The 17857-nt window shown below is 46.9% G+C and overlaps 1 protein-coding gene across 2 annotated transcripts in view; it reads left to right on the top strand.

Annotated features, from left to right (window-relative positions):
- The first annotated feature begins 9330 nt into the window (after positions 1–9330).
- LOC115116825 (vomeronasal type-2 receptor 1) overlaps positions 9331–17857 on the top strand; it is an 18673-nt gene continuing 10146 nt past the window's right edge. Inside the window, exons 1-8 of one of the 2 annotated variants that reach the window (XM_065000555.1) lie at positions 9331–9698; positions 10252–10543; positions 11370–11612; positions 11808–11999; positions 12115–12422; positions 12505–12625; positions 12941–13168; positions 17793–17857. The exon at positions 17793–17857 is cut by the window's right edge and continues 59 nt beyond it. In XM_065000555.1, the coding sequence (XP_064856627.1) occupies positions 9457–9698; positions 10252–10543; positions 11370–11612; positions 11808–11999; positions 12115–12422; positions 12505–12625; positions 12941–13168; positions 17793–17857 (1691 nt within the window). In that variant the 5' untranslated portion in view covers positions 9331–9456. The remainder of the gene's footprint in view (positions 9699–10251; positions 10544–11369; positions 11613–11807; positions 12000–12114; positions 12423–12504; positions 12626–12940; positions 13169–17792) is intronic. The other variant, XM_065000554.1, reaches the window with a different exon arrangement.

Genomic DNA, 17857 nt, shown 5'->3' with positions numbered 1-17857 from the left:
TTCCACTGGTATACCATCCAGCCCTGGAGTTTGGTATCCTTCCACTGGTAGGCCATCCAGCCCTGGAGTTTGGTATCCTTCCACTGGTAGGTCATCCAGCCCTGGAGTTTGGTATCCTTCCACTGGTAGGCCATCCAGCCCTGGAGTTTGGTATCCTTCCACTGGTAATCATCCAGCCCTGAGTTTGGCATCCTTCCACTGTTAGGCCATCCAATCTGGAGTTTGGTATCCTTCCACTGGTATTCCATCCAGCCCTGGAGTTTGGTAAGTCCTTCCACTGGTATACCATCCAGCCCTGGAGTTTGGTATCCTTCCACTGGTATGTCATCCAGCCCTGGAGTTTGGTATCCTTCCACTGGTAGGTCATCCAGACCTGGAGTTTGGTATCCTTCCACTGGTAGGCCATCCAGCCCTGGAGTTTGGTATCCTTCCACTGGTATACCATCCAGCCCTGGATTTGGTCCTTCCACTGGTATGTCATCCAGCCATATCCTTCCACCCTGGTAGGTATTAAATGCCATCCAGCCCTGGAGTTTTGGTATCCTTCCACTGTATCCAGCCCTGGAGTTTGGTATCCTTCCACTGGTATACCATCCAGCCCTGGATCCTTCCACTGCCCAGCCCTGGAGTTTGGTATCCTTCCACTGGTATATCCAGCTGGTTTGGTATCCTTCCACTGGTATCATCCAGCCCTGGAGTTTGGTATCCTTCCACTGGTAGGTCATCCAGCCCTGGAGTATTGGTATCCTTCCACTGGGTATTTGCCATCCAGCCACTAGGTCAGTTTGGTATCCTTCCACTGGTATACCATCCAGCCCTGGAGTTTGGTATCCTTCCACTGGTATACCATCCAGCCCTGGAGTTTGGTATCCTCCACTGGTATGTCATCCAGCTGGAGTTTGGTATCCTTCCACTGGTAGGTCATCCAGCCCTGGAGTTTGGTATCCTTCCACTGGTCATACCATCCAGCCCTGGGTTTGGTATCCTTCCACTGGTATATCTCCAGCCCTGGTCAGTTTGGTATCCTTCCACTGGTAGGATATTAAACCATCCAGCCCTGGAGTTTGGTATCCTTCCACTGGTAGGTCATCCAGCCCTGGAGTTTGGTATCCTTCCACTGGTAGGTCATCCAGCCCTGGAGTTTGGTATCCTTCCACTGGTATACCATCCAGCCCTGGAGTTTGGTATCCTTCCACTGGTAGGCCATCCTTTTTTCCCCCCATACAATTAGCTTCGGTAAGAGGAGACGGAGGAGACAAACAAAAGCACATGCTTATAGTACTTTACTTCCTCTTGTCAAAATATTGTTTGGTGAATCATGGGTGACTTTGGCATTTGTAACAAGTTTCAGTAAATCTATTTTTGGTAGCATTTCTATGTTGAAGATTAAATAATAATTTAGTGTATTTTCTCCCCATATTCCATCCATTTTGCTTTATTTTTTATAATATATTACACTGGATCTTTCTTGAATAAGTTCCTCCATTTCTTTTAGTTTTTCTGATTCTGAGCCTCTATAGTACATTTTTTATTGCTGTCTATCTGTACTATTAGACCTTCTACTTTCTTTGTTAATGTGGACTCTTGACCTAAATGTATTTTGTTTTATAGATGAGTACTGAATTGCATGGCCTCTAAAGGCACATTTAAAAGTGTTCCCTGTCAATAAGGGGATCTGCTGTACCTGTTATGTCGGGAAAAGTCCGTTGTAAATGATTCTGTCCTAGTTAACTGATTTTTATCATCCAATAGGCTTTGATTAAATTTACAGTATCCTCTCCCATGTATATCTCACTAGGTCAGGGTATTAAACCTCCTCCATGTATATCTCACTAGGTCAGGGTATTAAACCTCCTCCATGTATATCTCACTAGGTCAGGATATTAAACCTCCTCCATGTATATCTCACTAGGTCAGGGTATTAAACCTCCATGTATATCTCACTAGGTCAGGGTATTAAACCTCCTCCATGTATATCTCACTAGGTCAGGATATTAAACCTCCTCCATGTATATCTCACTAGGTCAGGGTATTAAACCTCCTCCATGTATATCTCTCTAGGTCAGGATATTAAACCTCCCATGTATATCTCACTAGGTCAGGATATTAAACCTCCATGTATCTCTCACTAGGTCAGGGTATTAAACCTCCTCCATGTATATCTCACTAGGTCAGGATATTAAACCTCCATGTATATCTCACTAGGTCAGGATATTAAACCCCATTAGTTCCTGCCAAGGCAGCAGCTACTCTTCCTGGGGTTTATTATGGATCCCCATTAGTTCCTGCCAAGGCACCAGCTACTCTTCCTGGGGTTTATTATGGATCCCCATTAGTTTATTATGGATCCCCATTAGTTCCTGCCAAGGCAGCAGCTACTCTTCCTGGGGTTTATTATGGATCCCCATTAGTTCCTGCCAAGGCACCAGCTACTCTTCCTGGGGTTTATTATGGATCCCCATTAGTTCCTGCCAAGGCAGCAGCTACTCTTCCTGGGGTTTATTATGGATCCCCATTAGTTCCTGCCAAGGCACCAGCTACTCTTCCTGGGGTTTATTATGGATCCCCATTAGTTCCTGCCAAGGCAGCAGCTACTCTTCCTGGGGTTTATTATGGATCCCCATTAGTTCCTGCCAAGGCACCAGCTACTCTTCCTGGGGTTTATTATGGATCCCCATTAGTTCCTGCCAAGGCAGCAGCTACTCTTCCTGGGGTTTATTATGGATCCCCATTAGTTCCTGCCAAGGCACCAGCTACCTTCCTGGGGTTTATTATGGATCCCCATTAGTTCCTGCCAAGGCAGCAGCTACTCTTCCTGGGGTTTATTATGGATCCCCATTAGTTCCTGCCAAGGCACCAGCTACTCTTCCTGGGGTTTATTATGGATCCCCATTAGTTCCTGCCAAGGCACCAGCTACTCTTCCTGGGGTTTATTATGGATCCCCATTAGTTCCTGCCAAGGCAGCAGCTACTCTTCCTGGGGTTTATTATGGATCCCCATTAGTTCCTGCCAAGGCAGCAGCTACTCTTCCTGGGGTTTATTATGGATCCCCATTAGTTCCTGCCAAGGCACCAGCTACTCTTCCTGGGGTTTATTATGGATCCCCATTAGTTCCTGCCAAGGCACCAGCTACTCTTCCTGGGGTTTATTATGGATCCCCATTAGTTCCTGCCAAGGCAACAGCTCTTCCTGGGGTTTATTATGGATCCCCATTAGTTCCTGCCAAGGCAGCAGATACTCGTCCCTGGGGTTTATTATGGATCCCCATTAGTTCCTGCCAAGGCAGCAGCTACTCTTCCTGGGGTTTATTATGGATCCCCATTAGTTCCTGCCAAGGCACCAGCTACTCTTCCTGGGGTTTATTATGGATCCCCATTAGTTCCTGCCAAGGCACCAGCTACTCTTCCTGGGGTCCAAACACATTAAGACACTTACATTACATATAAAACACAAGATAAAACAGTACATCATATAACATTATTACACCACTACATATCTACTATACAAAATGTTTAATACCACCATACAACAATATTACAATGTGTGTGTGTAGAGTGAGTGTGGATGTGTGTGTGTCTCTTCACAGTCCCTGTTGTTCCATAAGGTGTATTTTTTTACCTGTTTTTAAACATCTGATTCTACTGCTGCATCAGTTACCTGATGTGGAATAGAGTTCCATGTAGTCATGGCTCTATGTAGGACTGTGGAATAGAGTTCCATGTAGTCATGTCTCTATGTAGTACTGTGGAATAGAGTTCCATGTAGTCATGGCTCTATGTAGGACTGTGGAATAGAGTTCCATGTAGTCATGGCTCTATGTAGGACTGTGGAATAGAGTTCCATGTAGTCATGGCTCTATGTAGTACTGTGGAATAGAGTTCCATGTAGTCATGTCTCTAATGAGTTCCATGGACTGTGGAATAGAGTTCCATGTAGTCATGTCTATGGCTCTATGGCTCTAGTAGTACTGTGGAATAGAGTTCCGTGTAGTCATGGCTCTATGTAGTACTGTGGAATAGAGTTCCATGTAGTCATGGCTCTATGTAGGACTGTGGAATAGAGTTCCATGTAGTCATGGCTCTATGTAGGACTGTGGAATAGAGTTCCATGTAGTCATGGCTCTATGTAGTACTGTGGAATAGAGTTCCATGTAGTCATGGCTCTATGTAGTACTGTGGAATAGAGTTCCATGTAGTCATGGCTCTATGTAGTACTGTGCACCTCCCACAGTCTGTTCTGGACTTGGGGACTGTGAAGAGACCTCTGGTGTCATGTCTTGTGGGGTATAAATGGGTGTCTGAGTTGTGTGCTAGTGGTTTAAACAGACCTCTGGTGTCATGTCTTGTGGGGTATAAATGGGTGTCTGAGTTGTGTGCTAGTGGTTTAAACAGACCTCTGGTGTCATGTCTTGTGGGGTATAAATGGGTGTCTGAGCTGTGTGCTAGTAGTTTAAACAGACCTCTGGTGTCATGTCTTGTGGGGTATAAATGGGTGTCTGAGCTGTGTGCTAGTGGTTTAAACAGACCTCTGGTGTCATGTCTTGTGGGGTATAAATGGGTGTCTGAGCTGTGTGCTAGTGGTTTAAACAGACCTCTGGTGTCATGTCTTGTGGGGTATAAATGGATGTCTGAGCTGTGTGCTAGTGGTTTAAACAGACAGCTCGGTGCATTCAGCTTGTCAACACTTCTTACAAAAACAAGTAGTGATGAAGTCAAAAAAAAAAACTTTATTTAACCAGGCAAGTCAGTTAAGAACAAATTCTTATTTTCAATGACGGCCTAGGAACTGTGGGTTAACTGCCTGTTCAGGGGCAGAACGACAGATTTGCACCTTGTCAGCTCGGGGATTTGAACTTGCAACCTTCCGGTTACTAGTCCAACGCTCCAACCACTAGGCTACGCTGCCGCCCCATGAGAGATTAGCCTGCATATCATTGTTAGTTCCCGGTGTACTGTTAAGGGCCAGCCGTGCTGCCTTGTTCTGAGCCAATTCTAATTGACTTAAGTCCCTCTTTATGGCACCTGACCACACGACTGAACAGTATTCAGGTGCGATAAAACTAGGGCCTGTAGGACCTGCTTTGTTGACAGAGAACGCTTTATTACGGACATATTTCTCCCCATTTTTAGCTATCGATACGTTATGACCACGACAGTTTACAATCCAGGGTTTCACCAAGCAGTTATGACCATGACCGTTTACAATCCAGGGTTTCACCAAGCAGTTATAACCATGACCGTTTACAATCCAGGGTTTCACCAAGCAGTTATAACCATGACCGTTTACAATCCAGGGTTTCACCAAGCAGTTATGACCATGATAGTTTACAATCCAGGGTTTCACCAAGCAGTTATGACCGTTTACAATCCAGGGTTTCACCAAGCAGTTATGACCGTTTACAATCCAGGGTTTCACCAAGCAGTTATAACCACGACCGTTTACAATCCAGGGTTTCACCAAGCAGTTATAACCACGACCGTTTACAATCCAGGGTTTCACCAAGCAGTTATAACCACGACCGTTTACAATCCAGGGTTTCACCAAGCAGTTATAACCACGACCGTTTACAATCCAGGGTTTCACCAAGCAGTTATAACCACGACCGTTTACAATCCAGGGTTTCACCAAGCAGTTTAGTCTCCTCAACTTGTTTATGGTCCTATAACACATTTCAAATCATCCATCTACCTTGTGGATCTGTTTTGGAACATTTTCACATTCAGATAAAAAATTATGAATTGATATCATCAACCCTTTTGAGTTTCTTAGTCCATGGGAGAAGTATATTTGTTGTCGTCCCCCCCCAGTCCATTTTCCCCCAGTCCATTAAATTATTTGAGTTTCCTGTAAGCAAAATATATTATATTCCTTCTCTTTGAGCAGGTAAATACTGTCTTTTCTTATTATCTGCTAAACCATTACAATTATAACTGGCTATACCTATTTCACCATTTACCATAAAGAGATACAAGTTTCAACTCTGTTGATCATAATATATGTTTGTAAACTTACCATTAAAAACTACCGGAGTGTTTGAGAGTCCAAATAGCTGCACCATGATATTTACATTGCTGCTAAGAAAACCTCCAACAATTGTTCTCTACTATTCCACCCGTGAAGTTGGGTTGTCATCCCAGTGACCGGCAGACCACCCCTGTCCCGCCTGGATCCCAGGGCCCCTGAGAGACCGGGACCCATCCTTGGAAAAGAGCACACCCACAGAACAGGAGTAGATCAACCATCAGAAGCATTTCCATCGCCCTCGCCTCGATTCTATTATATCGTTATCGAAATATATTGTGTATCTTAATTTGCACAATTAACAAATACTATTTGTAATAAATCAAATGTTATTTGTCACATACACATGGTTAGCAGATGTTAATGGTCACATGGTTAGCAGATGTTAATGGTCACATGGTTAGCAGATGTTAATGGTCACATGGTTAGCAGATGTTAATGGTCACATGGTTAGCAGATGTTAATGGTCACATGGTTAGCAGATGTTAATGGTCACATGGTTAGCAGATGTTAATGGTCACATGGTTAGCAGATGTTAATGGTCACATACACATGGTTAGCAGATGTTAATGCGAGTGTAGCGAAATGCTAATAATGTAGGCAGATCAGGAGAAGGATGGTTATCTATGACCAGGAATAACATTTACAAAAATTACAGTTTTGGCAAGGAATTATTGTGATTAATCCTGTATTGTCCCGAACATCATTACCCCATAGCAACAGGACTGGGATACACACACACACACACACAACCCCTTTCCCCACAAACAACCACAAGCTCAGACGTTCAACAGTTGTTCCATCCCTGAGCCCAACTCAAGAGAAGACTTGATGTGTGAATGCAAATACAGTTGTAGCTGTTTGAGAAGGCAACATTGACCAAGAATGGAAGATTTGATGCTGCTGCTCCAGTTTCAATTGTTCTGCCTGCGGCTATGGAACCCTGACCTGTTCACCTGGCTGTGCTGCTGCTCCAGTTTCAACTGTTCTGCCTGCGGCTATGGAACCCTGACCTGTTCACCTGGCTGTGCTGCTGCTCCAGTTTCAACTGTTCTGCCTGCGGCTATGGAACCCTGACCTGTTCACCGGACGTGCTTCCTGTCCCAGACCTATTATTCGACCATGCTGGTCATTTATGAACATTTGAACATCTTGACCATGTTCTGTTATAATCTCCACCCAGCACAGCCAGAAGAGGACTGGCCACCCCTCATAGCCTGGTTCCTCTCTAGGTTTCTTCCTAGTTTTTGGCCTTTCTAGGGAGTTTTTCCTAGCCACCGTGCTTCTACACCTGCATTGCTTGCTGTTTGGGGTTTTAGGCTGGGTTTCTGTACAGCACCTCAAGATATCAGCTGATGTACGAAGGGCTATATAAATACATTTGATTTGATTAACCAATGTCAAGTCCTAGCTGATGGTTCTCAGATACACCCCCCTACCCGGAAACACACACATGCTGTTGTGTCCATTTCCCCAAGATTCTCTGTGCAGTCAGACCTTTTATTTTGTGCCACCAGGGCCACAATAATTTGCCCCCTCTCTGCTAGGTACTAGGTCATCAAGGTTCTCATTAGCAGCTTGGAGAAATTCCTTGTGTATTATGCTCACACATCAGGGGGTTTTGGCTTGAGGCAGGCTCAGAATCTTGAGGGAGGCTCAGAATCTTGAGGCAGGCTCAGAACCTCGAGGGAGGCTCAGAATCTTGAGGCAGGCTCAGAATCTTGAGGCAGGCTCAGAATCTTGAGACAGGCTCAGAATCTTGAGGCAGGCTCAGAATCTTGAGGGAGACTCAGAATCTTGAGGCAGGCTCAGAATCTTGAGGGAGGCAGGCTCAGAATCTTGAGGGAGGCTCAGAATCTTGAGGGAGGCTCAGAATCTTGAGGGAGGCTCAGAATCTTGAGGCAGGCTCAGAACCTTGAGGGAGGCTCAGAATCTTGAGGGAGGCTCAGAACCTTGAGGGAGGCTCAGAATCTTGAGGGAGGCTCAGAACCTTGAGGGAGGCTCAGAACCTTGAGGGAGGCTCAGAATCTTGAGGGAGGCTCAGAACCTTGAGGGAGGCTCAGAATCTTGAGGGAGGCTCAGAATCTTGTCTTGAGGGAGGCTCAGAATCTTGAGGGAGGCTCAGAACCTTGAGGGAGGCTCAGAACCTTGAGGGAGGCTCAGAATCTTGAGGGAGGCTCAGAATCTTGAGGGAGCGCTGCTGCTCTAGTAGATCTTTGACCGTATTTATCTTTCTGTTTTAGCTGCCTATCGGCTACTTACAGTAGGCCCATAAAAACAGATAAGGACTTATCCTTACTGAATGCGTCGCCTCAGGTGAGTGTCTATATAGCGTTGGGGACAGTTCCAGGGCAATAAATCAACTATATTTGTCATTTATTTAAAATGTATAACCCATATCTGCATATCCAACTGCTTCTGTTCTGTTCAGTCCCTGCTCTTCAGAACCCAGGTTGGAGACTCGGTTTTAATGTTGCTTATTTATTTAGGACATTTTTAGGACATAAAAACATGTCTACTTCATTAAATATGTATTGTAATGGTGTGCATTTTATTACAATGAATTATACATTTGGGTTTCAGTAGGCTTAAAGTGTCAACTGGAGAAGCCACCTGTTTGTGCAAACTGAACACCACCAGCGATACTGTCCCACCGGTGTCTCTCCACTGCGGGGGTTCAGGTGTTCCTCTCCCTGATGATTGAAGGACAAGTGTTGACAAGATCAGACTCACGGCAGCGAGAGACCCAGAGGACGCTTCGGAATAAACGACACAGTATGCCGAGGTAATTACTGAGCATTAAGGCCAATGTCCCGTGAGCGCTCATTCGCGTCTCCAGTGCAGATCACCACATGGTGCTGCCAATTAAATCAGAGCCCCGTGGCGCTTTGTGTTATGTCGTTAACAGGAATACAGACAGACAATCACATGCCAGACAATTCATTGGTACTTTATTTTGAATTTTCTAACTCATAATTAGGCGTCGCAATTTACACAAGGTTATTTAACCTCCACTTCTACTGTCATGTGTCCTTCATTTATAACTTTGTAATTTTGATTAGAAGGCCAAAAATGCAAAACCCTATAGGCTATTATAAAGTAATGCAAGCGACACAATATATATTTTAACACTAAAGCGCATATAGCCTAGGCCTATAATCTGCTCAATTCTTAGTTATTCTTTTTATTACACAAGTGAAATGTAAATTATTTTCATTAATTTATTACAGTCAATAATGTTCATAATCTATGAACTTCAACAGTCCTTTTTGCTTATCTCATGTCTCCATGAGGAGGCTGTTTTGTCAAATGATGATATGCAACACTGCCGATAATCATCCCCTGAGATTTGGCAGAGGCACCTGTTTGTACCGATGCTGTTTCTTCAGAGCCTGACACGGTGAACAAGCTACTTTATACCACACGTTCACATCATGGATAATACTGGATTCAATTGGAAATACCGGTTACTGTGTGGATTATGTGCTTTTCTCCACTTTCACGCGTCCATCTCGGCGGAGTCCACCTGTAAACTGAAGGCCAAGTTTAACCTGAACGGCTACAGGAACGTAGATAAGAAACAGGTGGTCGTGGGAGGGATGTTTCCCGTTCACCGCCGCATCGCCTCAGCCAATACCAACAGCTCCTCGGTGCCGCTGTCCCTGGGATGCGAGGGGTGAGTACCGGTGAATATTTACTGTCATGGGATACAATCACATTATATTACTCAGGAGTTTAAGGCAGTTAAACTGGATTGAGAGGTGGAGAGAGTGACGGTGTGAATGTGGGAACATTTTCGAAATTAGAGTAAGTTAGTCCTGTTGTATTTCAAATATTATGTGAATGGTATTTAGAACCAGAACATTCTGGGAATTGCTTCTCGACTGAGTCACCCCCCTCCTCCTCCCCTCAAGGTCCTGCTCCCTCATCCAATCGGTGACTCAACAATCACCATCATCCCTAAACTCTCCCTTCAGCCCCCTAGTTCTGAACTGCTCCTATATTAGCCAATAAACTAAATTATGATGATCTGGGCTTGTTGTCATTCCACCATTATTGTGATATTTTGTCGCCCCCTAGTGGCAGTGTAATGCAACTTCACTACATTTTATAATATATTGCAGATACAGCACTATTCAAGATGGTTTAACAGTAATTCTACTACTATTACTATTTCTAACTATTTCCCATCATCATCGTCACCGTCATCATCATCACTTCTCATCCAGGTTTAACTTCCGGACGTTTCGTTGGACTCAGACAATGCTCTTCGCCATTGATGAGATCAACAAGCGGACAGACCTCCTCCCCGACACGGACCTGGGATATGTCATCTACGACTCCTGTTTCACCATCTCCAAGGCTGTGGAGGGCACCCTCACCTACCTGACGGGGCAGGAAGAGGCCGTGCCCAACTACCGCTGTGGCACAGGGGCTCCCCTGGCCGCTCTAGTGGGGGCTGGGGGGTCAGACCTGTCCATCGCCACCGCCCGCATACTGGGACTCTACTATTTCCCCCAGGTATCTCTGTCAATCTACATATTAATACATGGAATCTCTCTTCACTGCAGCTCCTATATCTATCTAGGTGTGGTGTGGCCTAATCCAGTGGACATTTTCCTCTCCCTCTCTCCTCTTTCCCTCTCTCCTCCCTCTCTCACCCTCTCTCCTCCTCTCTCTTCTCCCTCTCTCTCACTCTCTCCTCTTTCCCTCTCTCCTCCCTCTCTCTCCCTCTCTCTCCCTCTCTCACCCTCTCTCTTCTCCCTCTCTCTCACTCTCTCCTCTTTCCCTCTCTCCTCCCTCTCTCTCCCTCTCTCCCTCTCTTCTCCCTCTCTCTCCTCTTTCCCTCTCTCTCCTCCCTCTCTCACCCTCTCTTCTCCCTCTCTCTCCCTCTCTCCTCCTCTCTCCTCTTTCCCTCTCTCCTCCCTCTCTCACCCTCTCTTCTCCCTCTCTCTCCCTCTCTCCTCCTCTCTCTTCTCTTCTACCTCTCTCCTCCCTCCCTCTCTCCTCTCTCGCTCTCCCACTCTCCTCCCTCTTTCTCCCTCTCTCCTCTCTCGCTCTCCCACTCTCCTCCCTCTCTCTCCCTCTCTCCTCACTCTCTCCTCTCCCTCTCTCCACTCTCCATCTCTCCCTCTCTTCTCCCCCCCTCTCCTTCCTCTCCTCTCACTCTCTCTCTCCCTGTCCCTCCCTCTCTCCTCCCTCTCTCTCTCCTCACTCTCTCCTCTCCCTCTCTCCACTCTCCATCTCTCCCTCTCTTCCCCCCCCCTCTCCTTCCTCTCCTCTCACTCTCTCTCTCCCTGTCCCTCCCTCTCTCCTCCCTCTCTCATCCTTCTCTCCTCGTCTCTAGGTGAGTTACTCGTCGTCCTGCTCTGTGTTGGACAGTAAGTTCCAGTTTCCCACCTTTTTGAGGACCATCCCTAACGACGTCTACCAGTCTGAGGCAATGGCCCGTCTGGTGCTGCACTTCGGCTGGACCTGGGTGGGAACCATCGCCGCTGACGACGACTATGGGAAGTATGGCATCAAGGCCTTCAAGGAACAGGTGGAGGAGGCTGGGGTCTGCATCTCTTTCTCTGAGACTCTGCCCAAGGTGACCGGTTACTGTTTCCATTACATCACAGCCCTCAGTGTCTGTCTCTGTTTCTGCCTCTCTTCTTCTCTCTCTTATTCTCTCTCTTCTTCTGTCTATTTCCCCTCAATTTCTCTCCATCAATTTGCTTGTACCATAAACAAGTGAATAAAGTTTTGGAACCCCATCCTCCCTACTGTTTCCTGTCCTGTGCAGGTGAGCTCTCCAGAGGACATCCGGCGTATTGTGGAGACGGTGGTGGAGTCGACAGCTAAAATCATTGTTGTGTTCTCCTCTGATGTGGACCTGAGCCCTCTGATCCAGGAGTTGATCCAACACAATGTCACCAACCGCACCTGGATCGCCAGCGAGGCCTGGGTCACCTCCGCACTCATCAACCAGCCTGGGGTGAGGGGGTCAACTAATGGTTAGGTTCAAGGGACGATAGAATTAGAGTCAGCAGAGTGACCATTTTTATTCGAAAGCGGTGTTCCCTGATATGTTGGGTGTTTTCTGTGTCCAGGTGAGTTCATTGCTGGGTGGAACCCTGGGATTCGGTCTGAAGCGCGCTGAGATCCCCGGTCTCCAGCGTCACCTGCTAAACATAGACCCCTACTCCAACCCGCTCACTGAGGAATTCTGGGAAACGGCGTTCAACTGCACGCTGGACTACGGCCGGGCTCTGAGGCTGGCGAAAACAGCAGTGGGGGGCAACACAAGCCTGTCCAGGGCAGTCAGAGGGGTGCCTGAGGGTCTGTGTTCGGGACAGGAGTCCCTGGGGAAACTGAATAATACCTACTCTGACGTGACCCAGCTACGCATCACATACAGGTAGATATGATGATGATGATGATGATGACGACAGTGATAGCGATGATGATGATGATGATGATGATGATATGATGTATTACAGTGTGTATAAGGCTGTGTACACTGTGGCCCATGCCTTGCATAACATGGAGATCTGTGAGCCTGGCCAGGGGCCCTTCAACAACAACAGCTGTGCTGACATCACCAAATTTGAGCCTTGGCAGGTCAGTCTGTGTGTCTGTCTGTGTGTGTGTCTGTGTCTGTCTGTGTGTGTGTCTGTGTGTCTGTGTGTGTGTCTGTCTGTGTGTGTGTGTGTGTGCGTGCGTATGTATGTGTGTGTGTGTGTGTGTGTGTGTGTCTGTGTGTGCGTGCGTATGTATGTGTGTATGTATGTATGTGTGTGTGTGTGTGTCTGTCTGTGTGTGTGTGTGTGTGCGTATGTATGTGTGTGTGTGTGTGTGTGTGTGTACATTTGTAGTTGCATCTTGGGTGTAACCGCTGTAGGTTTAATATGATCCATCTTCTCCTTTCTCCTCTAGTTGATGTACTACCTGAAGAACGTGTGGTTCCACGTCCCCCACACCAAAGAACCTTTATTCTTCCTGGACGGAGATGTGGACGGCTACTATGACATCATTAACTGGCAAGTGAAAGGTGACGGGGAGATCTCCTACGTGACGATTGGCCAATTCAACAGCACAGCAGCCCCAGATGCCATGATGACTATCGACAATGCATCCATAGTGTGGAACAATGATGAGCTGGAGGTCAGTGAGATACTGTAGTGAGAAGACAAAGACAGTGATATGTGTGTACCCTGTCTATCTGACTGTCTCCCTTCCTGTCTATCTGTCTGTCTCCTTCCCTGTCTATCTGACTCCCTCCCTGTCTGTCTGTCTCCCTCCCTGTCTATCTGTCTGTCTCCCTCCCTCCCTGTCTATCAAATCAAATCAAATCAAATTTATTTATATAGCCCTTCGTACATCAGCTGATATCTCAAAGTGCTGTACAGAAACCCAGCCTAAAACCCCAAACAGCAAACAATGCAGGTGTAAAAGCACGGTGGCTAGGAAAAACTCCCTAGAAAGGCCAAAACCTAGGAAGAAACCTAGAGAGGAACCAGGCTATGTGGGGTGGCCAGTCCTCTTCTGGCTGTGCCGGGTAGAGATTATAACAGAACATGACCAAGATGTTCAAATGTTCATAAATGACCAGCATGGTCGAATAATAATAAGGCAGAACAGTTGAAACTGGAGCAGCAGCACAGTCAGGTGGACTGGGGACAGCAAGGAGTCATCATGTCAGGTAGTCCTGGGGCACGGTCCTAGGGCTCAGGTCCTCCGAGAGAGAGAAAGAAAGAGAGAATTAGAGAGAGCATATGTGGGGTGGCCAGTCCTCTTCTGGCTGTGCCGGGTGGAGATTATAACAGAACGTGGCCAAGATGTTCAAATGTTCATAAATGACCAGCATGGTTGAATAATAGTAAGGCAGAACAGTTGAAACTGGAGCAGCAGCATGGCCAGGTGGACTGGGGACAGCAAGGAGTCATCATGTCAGGTAGTCCTGGGACATGGTCCTAGGGCCCAGGCCAGTTGAAACTGGAGCAGCAGCATGGCCAGGTGGACTGGGGACAGCAAGGAGTCATCATGTCAGGTAGTCCTGGGGCATGGTCCTAGGGCTCAGGTCCTCCGAGAGAGAGAAAGAAAGAGAGAAGGAGAGAATTAGAGAACGCACACTTAGATTCACACAGGACACCGAATAGGACAGGAGAAGTACTCCAGATATAACAAACTGACCCTAGCCCCCGACACATAAACTAATGCAGCATAAATACTGGAGGCTGAGACAGGAGGGGTCAGGAGACACTGTGGCCCCATCCGAGGACACCCCAGGACAGGGCCAAACAGGAAGGATATAACCCCACCCACTTTGCCAAAGCACAGCCCCCACACCACTAGAGGGATATCTTCAACCACCAACTTACCATCCTGAGACAAGGCCGAGTATAGCCCACAAAGATCTCCGCCACGGCACAACCCAAGGGGGGCGCCAACCCAGACAGGCCGACCACAACAGTGAATCAACCCACCCAGGTGACGCACCCCCCAGGGACGGCATGAGAGAGCCCCAGTAAGCCAGTGACTCAGCCCCGTAACAGGGTAGAGGCAGAGAATCCCAGTGGAAAGAGGGGAATCGGCCAGGCAGGGACAGCAAGGGCGGTTCGTTGCTCCAGAGTCTTTCCGTTCACCTTCCCACTCCTGGGCCAGACTACACTCAATCATATGACCCACTGAAGAGATAAGTCTTCAGTAAAGACTTAAAGGTTGAGACCGAGTTTGCGTCTCTGACATGGGTAGGCAGACCGTTCCATAAAAATGGAGCTCTATAGGAGAAAGCCCTGCCTCCAGCTGTTTGCTTAGAAATTCTAGGGACAATTAGGAGGCCTGCGTCTTGTGACCGTAGCGTACGTGTAGGTATGTACGGCAGGACCAAATCAGAGAGATAGGTAGGAGCAAGCCCATGTAATGCTTTGTAAGTCGCTCTGGATAAGAGCGTCTGCTAAATGACTTAAATGTAAATGTAAATGTTAGCAGTAAAACCTTGAAATCAGCCCTTGCTTTGACAGGAAGCCAGTGTAGAGAGGCTAGCACTGGAGTAATATGATCAAATTTTTTGGTTCTAGTCAGGATTCTAGCAGCCGTATTCAGCACTAACTGAAGTTTATTTAGTGCTTTATCCGGGTAGCCGGAAAATAGAGCATTGCAGTAGTCTAACCTAGAAGTGACAAACGCATGGATTAATTTTTCTGCATCATTTTTGGACAGAAAGTTTCTGATTTTTGCAATGTTACGTAGATGGAAAAAAGCTGTCCTCGAAATGGTCTTGATATGTTCTTCAAAAGAGAGATCAGGGTCCAGAGTAACGCCGAGGTCCTTCACAGTTTTATTTGAGACGACTGTACAACCATTAAGATTAATTGTCAGATTCAACAGAAGATCTCTTTGTTTCTTGGGACCTAGAACAAGCATCTCTGTTTTGTCCGAGTTTAATAGTAGAAAGTTTGCAGCCATCCACTTCCTTATGTCTGAAACACATGCTTCTAGCGAGGGCAATTTTGGGGCTTCACCATGTTTCATTGAAATGTACAGCTGTGTGTCATCCGCATAGCAGTGAAAGTTAACATTATGTTTTCGAATAACATCCCCAAGAGGTAAAATATATAGTGAAAACAATAGTGGTCCTAAAACAGAACCTTGAGGAACACCGAAATTTACAGTTGATTTGTCAGAGGACAAACCATTCACAGAGACAAACTGATATCTTTCCGACAGATAAGATCTAAACCAGGCCAGAACATGTCCGTGTAGACCAATTTGGGTTTCCAATCTCTCCAAAAGAATGTGGTGATCGATGGTATCAAAAGCAGCACTAAGGTCTAGGAGCACGAGGACAGATGCAGAGCCTCGGTCCGTTGCCATTAATATGTCATTTACCACCTTCACAAGTGCCGTCTCAGTGCTATGATGGGGTCTAAAACCAGACTGAAGCATTTCGTATACATTGTTTGTCTTCAGGAAGGCAGTGAGTTGCTGCGCAACAGCCTTCTCTAAAATTTTTGAGAGGAATGGAAGATTCGATATAGGCCGATAGTTTTTTATATTTTCTGGGTCAAGGTTTGGCTTTTTCAAGAGAGGCTTTATTACTGCCACTTTTAGTGAGTTTGGTACACATCCAGTGGATAGAGAGCCGTTTATTATGTTCAACATAGGAGGGCCAAGCACAGGAAGCAGCTCTTTCAGTAGTTTAGTTGGAATAGGGTCCAGTATGCAGCTTGAAGGTTTAGAGGCCATGATTATTTTCATCATTGTGTCAAGAGATATAGTACTAAAAGACTTGAGCGTCTCTCTTGATCCTAGGTCCTGGCAGAGTTGTGCAGACTCAGGACAACTGAGGTTTGGAGGAATACGCAGGTTTAAAGAGGAGTCCGTAATTTGCTTTCTAATAATCATAATCTTTTCCTCAAAGAAGTTCATGAATTTATCACTGCTAAAGTGAAAGTCATCCTCTCTTGGGGAATGCTGCTTTTTAGTTAGCTTTGCGACAGTATCAAAAAGGAATTTCGGATTGTTCTTATTTTCCTCAATTAAGTTGGAAAAATAGGATGATCGAGCAGCAGTAAGGGCTCTTCGGTACTGCACGGTACCGTCCTTCCAAGCTAGTCGGAAGACTTCCAGTTTGGTGTGGCGCCATTTCCGTTCCAATTTTCTGGAAGCTTGCTTCAGAGCTTGGGTATTTTCTGTGTACCAGGGAGCTAGTTTCTTATGAGACATTTTTTTAGCTTTTAGGGGTGCAACTGCATCTAGGGTATTGCGCAAGGTTAAATTGAGATACTCAGTTAGGTGGTTAACGGATTTTTGTCCTCTGGCGTCCTTGGGTAGGCAGAGGGAGTCTGGAAGGGCATCAAGGAATCTTTGTGTTGTCTGTGAATTTATAGCACGACTTTTGATGTTCCTTGGTTGGGGTCTGAGCAGATTATTTGTCTGTCTCCCTCCCTCCCTGTCTATCTGACTGTCTCCTTCCCTCCCTAGCTGACTGTCTCCCTCCCTGTCTATCTAACTGTCTCTCTCCATGTCTATCTGGCTGTCTCCCTCCCTGTCTATCTGGCTGTCTCGCTCCCTGTCTATCTGACTGTCTCTCTCCCTGTCTATCTGACTGTCTCCTTCCCTCCCTAGCTGACTGTCTCCCTCCCTGTCTATCTGACTGTCTCCTTCCCTCCCTAGCTGACTGTCTCCCTCCCTGTCTATCTGACTGCCTCCTTCCCTCCCTAGCTGACTGTCTCCCTCCCTGTCTATCTGACTGTCTCCCTCCATGTCTATCTGACTGTCTCCCTCCATGTCTATCTGGCTGTCTCCCTCCCTCCCTGTCTATCCGACTGTCTCCCTCCCTGTCTAGCTGACTGTCTCCCTCCCTGTCTATGCGACTGTCTCCCTCCCTGTCTATGCGACTGTCTCCCTCCCTGTCTATCTGACTGTCTCCCTCCCTGTCTATCTGACTGTCTCCTTTCCTCCCTAGCTGTCTCCCTCCCTCCCTAGCTGTCTCCCTCTCTCCCTGTCTATCTGACTGTCTCCCTCCCTGTCGATCTGACTGTCTCCTTCCCTCCCTGACTGTCTCCCTCCCTCCCTGTCTATCCGACTGTCTCCCTCCCTGTCTATCTGACTGTCTCCCTACCTGTCTATCTGACTGTCTCCCTCCCTGTCTATCTGGCTGTCTCGCTCCCTCCCTGTCTATCTGACTGTCTCCTAACCTCCCTATCTGACTCTCTCCCTCCCTGTCTATCTGACTCTCTCCCTCCCTGTCTATCTGACTGTCTCCCTCCATGTCTCCCATCAGACTCCGAGATCAGTGTGCAGTGAGAGCTGCCAGCCTGGTACCAGGAAGGGGATCAGGCAGGGGGA

Source organism: Oncorhynchus nerka, linkage group LG14 (genome assembly GCF_034236695.1).
Source record: "Oncorhynchus nerka isolate Pitt River linkage group LG14, Oner_Uvic_2.0, whole genome shotgun sequence".
NCBI lineage: Eukaryota > Metazoa > Chordata > Actinopteri > Salmoniformes > Salmonidae > Oncorhynchus > Oncorhynchus nerka.
The sequence above is the reverse complement of the archived record's forward strand: the minus strand, read 5'-3'. Positions and strand labels throughout refer to the sequence as shown.